Raw genomic sequence first — 8,948 nt, 5'->3', positions numbered from 1 at the left:
AACCAGATGACAACAAAAGTAATATTCACAATGATTTTTCCAATAATCCCTTCCTTCAGTCAATAGCAAACTTATCAGACATTCTGTAGGGGAATATTGCAGGTTTTACATCAGTAGCTTAGAATCAATAACCGGCTGTTATGGAACAAATCGAGGAATTCCACACAATCACGCCACCAGACATAAGCATTCTACATAATGACTTAATAGTTCATGTTTTGTACTAATGATGTAGGTAGGAGAGGTTTTATATGTATGAATAAATAAACTGCCAGTTTTATATGGTCCATGAAGAAGTGACATAATAGCTTTTGTTCAAGTATTGATTGTCATAAATATCACATTATATGTAGTCCTCTGTATGGCACTTAAATTGTGAAGCATAAACACAAAACTAGCCTTTACTTGACCTTGTTTTTTCTACAATTGCGGTTAAGTAACTATATTTAGATTATCATTCAATTCACAAAATGCTCCCTCAATGAAATCTATAGTAGTATCTTTGGTAGTAACTTAAACATAATTTAAATTGCAGTTATAGCTGTGCCAAAGAGACATATCAATTAAAAATCCTCATTATGCTTTTATCTCAGATTACAACAAAAAATTCATTAAGTATAATATTAAATGGCAATTCATATTTTGCCCAGTTGAAAACCATTAAAAGAATGTACCTTAAATGAGCAAAATGTAGATCAACAGGCATGTTTATCATAATTGCAAATGGCAAATAATTCGCCTACTAAGACTATGTATAAAGTAATATTACAGTAATGATGTATTTTTCTCAATAAGCGAATCATGAGTCTTGCTGTATTCTTTTGTCAATTGTTAAATGGCATGAAACAATGACATTTTCAATTTTAATAAGACATTGTTTCCTTTTCTTAGTCAAAACAGTTACAATTGATATGGAATAATATCACAGAATGCAGACTTAGATAAAAAAAAAAACAATCCCAAACTAACTGTTCTAGTCTTTCTAGGAAGACATTAACATATATGGCCTACATTTAATGTCGGGTGATGTTTCAGGTATAAGACCGGCAAACTTCTCAGGTTACAAACCACCAAAGCTAGACCTGTGCGTTTTGACACCGCTTGAGAATACTGTAACTTAGATATTTATTCCATATAGATCTACGCCATTTCGTTTAATTAAGATGAACCTAACGGATGGATAACATTGACCAGTATCACTTTGAAAGAGTCCAATATAATAGTACTGACTAAGGTCACAAATCCGAACACTTTTTGAGGTTTTTCACAATTATCTTGGAGAGTTTTTGTTGTAGCAAGTTAAAATTGCGTATGAAACATCTTTGGTTAATGTGACAAAATCTGTCAAAGTACAGATTCAAGATCTCATCAATTTTATGTCGAAAATAGTTCATTTTGTAGACAGTAAATCACCTTTATAAATTTATGCTATGGAGGGCACAAATACCGAACACTTGAAAAGCGAAATACATGGTCATGCAATTATAATTAATAAGTATGCTATATCAAATAAACATTTAGCTGCAAAGTTATTTATTGTTTCCGATGTTTTTCAAAACATGAAATTCAAATGTAAAGCGTGATTTCTATTTTATAAATGTAGGTCAACAAGCTTAGCCAAATCTAACCTTCAGGACAAGAGCGGCCCAGAAGCATAAACCCAGACGTGACAGGTTGCTTAGCCAAATGTGGCTATCACAAACATAATTCAAGCAGGCACACTCTCACTCTTTAACACAACAATAAATGTAATCATTTAAGTACTTGAGGTTTACTTTTTGTTTTATTATTCCTTGTTTTATTCTCAAGTTTCCTCAAGTTCATACATACTTTGATAAGAGTTACCATAAATTTACATTTTTACTTTATTCAGGAATGTTGGGATAAGAGTGAGATTGTGAACACAAATTAGTTTAAAACCCTAGTAAATTTATGTTCAACAGAGTTACAGACCCTTCGAAGGTGGTACCTAACAATCCTTGCTAATCACCTGAAGTTTTATGCGTGTAGTGTGTTGATTTTAAGAGTTTTTTGTTGTTCTAAATTTCTGGTTTGTGATTGTTTTTCGGTTCTGTGTCATTGGTGTTGACCCTGTGCCATTTAACGGGGTTCGTTTTTCAGCTATCGCCTACTGGATTGTTTCTGTAGTTTTTCATATAAATACTGACCCTGTATATCACATTTTAAATAATTTTGATTCAACTATTGTATTGCCATGGTTGTCAGTACAATAAGAAGATACATTGCAGTTACTTAATGGTATTGGAAAGTAACATGTTACTTTAAATAGTACAAAACTAAAGATAAAGAAAACTTTTATTCAAGAATCATTCATAACAATAACACAGAATACAAAAGCATTTAATGCACATACAAACAATGTAATGTTTATAGGAATGATTTTAAAAAGGCTAACTGCACTGCAAATATTCAAACCAATTACTCAAATACATACAAGTAATAGCCAACACCTTGATATTTAGATACTTATGCAATGTGCACACTTTAAAGTGCAAAAATGTAAACCTCTGGGTTAAAATTTAACAATTGGTTGAAAAGAAGACCAGACAATTAGATCATAAGGTAATAACTCAGATAATTAATCAATCAACTAGATACTAAATGCATACACACATGTGCATGTTATGATTTTATATTAAAGCATGTTGATTCTGATCTTTAAATCAAATTAAACCCTATTCAAGATGTCTTCATGTTTCTATGTCTCTGAGCACGTACTCTCTCAAGGCAATAAACAAATACATTAAGCAATGACACAGATTCATGTAACTATGGCACAGTGAAAACAATCATAGTAGCACTCAACACAACCCTTGATTCTTTTCAAAAAAGGCTATTTTGATTAATAAAACATTTCAGATCAGGAACTATACACTTCAAGTGAAAGGCTCTAATTACAGCACAACATGAATCATACATTTGATAGATTGGAGACAGTAAAGAAATAACCTACAAACATAAGTACATATTTGGTATTAGGGTCAGAATGAATAGCTATATAGAAACTTGCTTCATCATGTCTTCTGTTATAGAGCTTATTACTTGCTGAACAAGTACCGAAACGATCACCTCTATAACTCAATGATAAGGTATTCAAACATTGAACATTAATATAATACTTTAAAGATGCATTAAACCTGCTGAATATAAACCTGGCAAAGCATGGGGTATAAATTATTCACACAGAATAAGCTTTTCTTATTGGCTCTTTTTATCAAGGGGAAATCCCCATAACATTCCTACAACTATTGAATTTCAATAGTTCACAATGACTGTGATATTTACTACAAATTGTTAGCATATCATATTACTTCCTGAATGAAATAAATCGGGCAACTTCACCAAGTATACGGATATCTCGTTCTTTCTCTTTCGCTTACAATTTACAAAACAATAGGGCATTCTGTTTAACCCATGCACAACTTCACAAATATATTTTGTTACTTATAAAACATGCATGTTTATACCAGATATGACAGCATTATAAAAATAGGACATTGTCCTTTTGTCAAGTACAAATTGTACGCTTATTATCAAGTTAAACACTTAAATTGTGACTTAATGTTGGATAAAACTTCCGAATCATATGATCATTGGTTACCATAATTATATCATTTGAAGGTCTTACAAACATTATAATCAATGTTTATTACACTGCAATTGGTTTCAATTGTTACCTTAAAAGTGTAATTCATTATATGGCCACTCTTAACATACTTTCTATTTAAAAGGGTTAACATTGCTTTATCCATATCGTCAAGACACTGGGTAAATATTTATGGCTCTTAGATACATAAGGTTTCGACAAGCTGATAATATATCAATTGCCGTCAAGTGCCATTCAATAATTAAGGTAAACATTATTAAGTGGCATATCGTATGACATATCATATAGGTAAGTCTGATAAAGAGCACAGATATTTTCTTCCCCAATTCAACCTTATTTATACTTCCTAAATGATATCTAGGACGCTTTTTGAATACCGTAAATACCTTTTAAGAAAACAATAGTTCAATGGTAAGCAATTTATAAGGCATATATTTACATGCTATTCTTGGTTTCCTACAACAATATTGAAATAGCAAACATATTCACATAGACAATTTGTTTGACTATATATGGTCATATATTTTACCACTTATTGATGAAACAAAATTATGATGGGTATAAAAAGGGTTACTACAATGCTTTTATTGCATTTGAAGATTATTATTTTTGCTCACCACACCTGTTTACAAAATATTCAACTTTATAAGTGATATAGGATATACTTAACATGTTGTAAAACATTTTTAAATGAAGTGCAGTGGTTAGTGGCAAAATTATTACAGCTTTCTTAAAGTGTGTTTTGGTTCCCTTCAAAGAGCTATAAACCAACATTAAGGCCTTTAAAACATTCAAAACATATATAGCGAATAATAAACTTTAACACCAATAACAAACTTAAACTGTCAACTGTCAACATATATACACACATGATATTATATTACACAATTTGTTATACATAACTAAGCCACTCAATAAGCACATGTTTTCTGGACATAAACAACACATTCATAAATTGAAAAACACTCTAACCAGTGTTGTACAATGTAAAAAGATACTCTAGTATATATATATATATATATATATATATATATATATATATATACTTTTTTATTTATACTACTATATTTTTATCTGGGATTATTTTCCTCAATTTTCTTGGTTATAGGAATCCGTATCTATACAAATGTTTTTGTATAATATTAACATTTTAACAAAACAGCAACATTTAGCAACACAATCATAGATCTGTAGATACATCTGTGAATTAACAAAGTGTTTATGAATACATGTTTGCTGGAATTTTTGGATAGATGCAAGTAAAGCATTAGATCATCATCATAAATCACAACGAGTCTAAATAGTCACATAAGTAAAGTGCACATAATGTGATTTCAAAATAATTTGAAATATGAAACATGACTTATACATAACTTGAGGACTTAAGCATACATATGGCACAAAACATCAAAATATGTACATGATTGTATCATTCATAAATAAAATGTTAGCATATAAAATCTAAAAAAACTAAAACTTAGTAATACTTAAAGCACAGCAAGAAATGCGCATACATGACTCTTAGATCATGTGGACTGATACAGGAACATTTCAGACTAATCAATGTTTAACAACCGCTCCGCAGAGCGACCGCAAACACTTGTATATTGTTTTTTTCAATCAAAAAGGGGCATAGCTCAACAATTACTAAAACCAGAGTTCTGAGCCTTGCTGCATACTGTCTCAGGGTGACATGTGTACCAAGTTTCATTTGAATATCTTGAACACTTTGCAGAACAACAGACTATGCTTCCACCGACAACAACCCCAAGGCTAGACAATAACTAGCTAAAAATATAGATAGATCTGAATGACAAATAACATTACATGTACATACAAAAGAAATGACATGAGGCACTATCATACTAAAGGATGATTATTATGCTCTTGATATACATCAACATCATATCAAATACACTGATGTCTGTATAGGAAATAAATACTTGATGATATATTATACACTTGGATACCAAACTCACAACCAGATGACAACAAAAGTAATATTCACAATGATTTTTCCAATAATCCCTTCCTTCAGTCAATAGCAAACTTATCAGACATTCTGTAGGGGAATATTGCAGGTATTACATCAGTAGCTTAGAATCAATAACCGGCTGTTATGGAACAAATCGAGGAATTCCACACAATCACGCCACCAGACATAAGCATTCTACATAATGACTTAATAGTTCATGTTTTGTACTAATGATGTAGGTAGGAGAGGTTTTATATGTATGAATAAATAAACTGCCAGTTTTATATGGTCCATGAAGAAGTGACATAATAGCTTTTGTTCAAGTATTGATTGTCATAAATATCACATTATATGTAGTCCTCTGTATGGCACTTAAATTGTGAAGCATAAACACATAACTAGCCTTTACTTGACCTTGTTTTTTCTACAATTGCGGTTAAGTAACTATATTTAGATTATCATTCAATTCACAAAATGCTCCCTCAATGAAATCTATAGTAGTATCTTTGGTAGTAACTTAAACATAATTTAAATTGCAGTTATAGCTGTGCCAAAGAGACATATCAATTAAAAATCCTCATTATGCTTTTATCTCAGATTACAACAAAAAATTCATTAAGTATAATATTAAATGGCAATTCATATTTTGCCCAGTTGAAAACCATTAAAAGAATGTACCTTAAATGAGCAAAATGTAGATCAACAGGCATGTTTATCATAATTGCAAATGGCAAATAATTCGCCTACTAAGACTATGTATAAAGTAATATTACAGTAATTATGTATTTTTCTCAATAAGCGAATCATGAGTCTTGCTGTATTCTTTTGTCAATTGTTAAATGGCATGAAACAATGACATTTTCAATTTTAATAAGACATTGTTTCCTTTTCTTAGTCAAAACAGTTACAATTGATATGGAATAATATCACAGAATGCAGACTTAGATAAAAAAACAACAATCCCAAACTAACTGTTCTAGTCTTTCTAAACAATATCGTCCTCTTCAGGATTCTTCTTACTTTTCTTCTTCTTACTTTTCTTCACCTCTCCATCTTCACCAACAGTTCCTAGAGGTGGGAGAACATTCTTCTGACTAACCAGAGGCATGTTATCATATTGATCACCTAAATTAGCTGACAGGCCTCTTCCATGTCCTTGCTGTCCAACTGGGGGCAAAGGCTGTGGCCTGAAATATCATAAAACGTATAGGTCCATTATAATTATGTTTAATTGACTTATAAATTTGGTTGGCATACATATTACATATATTACCCACAGGTGGTCATTTTTATACAAATTAACCAAGTATACGTATACATAAAGAACTTGAATTACCTAAGTGTCACTTCAGCAGTGGCGTCTTTATCTACAGTAGGATTAATTGCACTCTTGGAAACTGCTGACCCAGTACTACAAAACAAAACACCATTCACACCACATCAACACACCAATGCTTATATTAAAGGGGCTAGACACCAGATGGTCCAACAATCTTCAAATACAGTATTTTCTCAAATACCCAGAAAGCCTCCATTTGTCAATGCGAGCTAGTAGGAGGCCAATAATAATAGTACATATTACTTTAAATGGTTAAAATAGTAAACACAAAAACCATGTTGCTGTCTTGACATCTGTGTTTCCCTGTTTAAAGTAGCACATAATTGTTTCCCAGTTTAATCAAACCTGTTTATGAGTACAGATAAATGTACCAATTACTGGGATTTATGTGGTACACATAAACCATAGTAAATTTCGAATTGGAAAAATGTGCAAAAACTGCAAATGATGTGTGTTGTAAGCGATTTGATACATCAGTACGGTAAGTAACATTTCAAAGTGTTGTACACAATGATGTCAATTTTATGCAAGTTTTTGACAACTTTCTAATTTTTTTAATGCATAAATTGTATCATCACATTTGTGTCTAGTCCCTTTAAGGTCACTATATGTTTCTTTGTTTGTTTCATGCTTTTTTTATAACACCACACAATTGATACTTAGAAAGTCCAAAGAAGCAATAACAAAGAAAATAGATTAAAAAGAAACTATTCTGAAGAATTAACAGTCCTTTTACCCCTTATGGCATGCCATGTGGAATTCTCTGTAAAACAGACAAAGAAGGCTATAAAAACACATACTATCACATTCTCAAAGGGACTCATGACTTCAGGAAGGGCACTTAATATTAACTTGTGGGGTTCCTTCAGGATCCTTAGAAAATAAAGGTAGTGTCAACGCCTGCAGCAGTCCCCTACTGATTTTAATGCCATTTGAAAATGATTCGAATGTCATGAAAAATAATCTTAATGCAAGCTTGAATTAATCAGTAACTAGTCTACAATTCATTTTCACAGGAGACATAGTAAGTTCTGAAGTATAATAATGAAGTGTTTGGTATATTTTGCTTATTTTCATAACCATTGCAACCACATTTATACAATGAAAAGAACATCAAATAAGCTCCCTATACTCTCTCTTCGCATACTTAAGTTCCATAAACGAATACTCTTTTACTAAGTGAGGTATTTTCATGATATTGGTTGCCATAGATTTTCATATTTTATAAGTGTAATCTTGTCACAAACTTTTGTTGCCATAATGCAACCACAATTTTTGGCCAGCAAAAAAAGGCTTCAAGCCAAGTTGTGTGAAATATCACACTAAATACAAAGTTTCACAATTTTAACTTGCATGTTTCCAGGATCCAGCATTTTACGGTAGGGATGACAAAACAGACGTTGTTTGTTGCCATATGACTTTTTTTCATTCTTTTTGAAACAACAAGCATATTTTTACTATGTTATAATGTATTATTACTATCAAAGTGCAGTCAGTGCAAAGACTTTCAACACAGCGAAAGAAAGATTTGTGCAAGACAACACCACATTTAGCACATTATATACATATTAGTTTTTTCATATGGTATCAAACTTTTTTTATCTTTGGCTATCCATTGCTTCCTTAGCTTTTGCATCTTTGTGTTGGTTTGAGACAGGGGGTTCTGATCTGCGCGTTATGTGACTTGCCGGATCATTCCTGACCTTTGACTTGTTGTTCCTTCATTCTGGAGGATTCCTTCCAGCATCCCCTTCATCAACACGTAGTCATTCAAAATTCAGTATAAACAAAGCTACCTATTAAAAAAAAAATAAACAATAGGGAAATATTTGACTATCACTGTACAAGTCAGAGAGTGTGAGTTATCCGGGCCTGTTAGCTCAGCTGGTATAGCATCTCTCTTGCAAGCAGGGTGCCCCAGGTTGACCGCGTACTTTTCTGTGCCTGTGACATTTAGTGCCCAATGGGCAGCCTTGGCTGGAACGCAGTGTAAATGAGTGAGACTG

General features: G+C 32.0%; 1 protein-coding gene across 1 annotated transcript; it reads right to left on the bottom strand.

Annotated features, from left to right (window-relative positions):
• Window positions 1-4,706: 4,706 nt before the first annotated feature.
• LOC128235124 (uncharacterized) lies at window positions 4,707-8,529 on the bottom strand. Its single transcript, XM_052949869.1, has 3 exons — window positions 7,679-8,529; window positions 6,940-7,014; window positions 4,707-6,790 (listed from the first exon to the last, which is right to left on the bottom strand). Exons 1-3 carry the CDS (start codon window positions 7,738-7,740, stop codon window positions 6,589-6,591), a joined length of 339 nt encoding a protein of 112 aa, XP_052805829.1. The 5' UTR covers window positions 7,741-8,529; the 3' UTR covers window positions 4,707-6,588.
• Between the last annotated feature and the right edge of the window lie 419 nt (window positions 8,530-8,948).

This window comes from Mya arenaria, chromosome 5 (genome assembly GCF_026914265.1).
Source record: "Mya arenaria isolate MELC-2E11 chromosome 5, ASM2691426v1".
Lineage (NCBI taxonomy): Eukaryota > Metazoa > Mollusca > Bivalvia > Myida > Myidae > Mya > Mya arenaria.
Note: the sequence above shows the minus strand (reverse complement) of the source record. Positions and strands in the feature narration are given on the sequence as shown.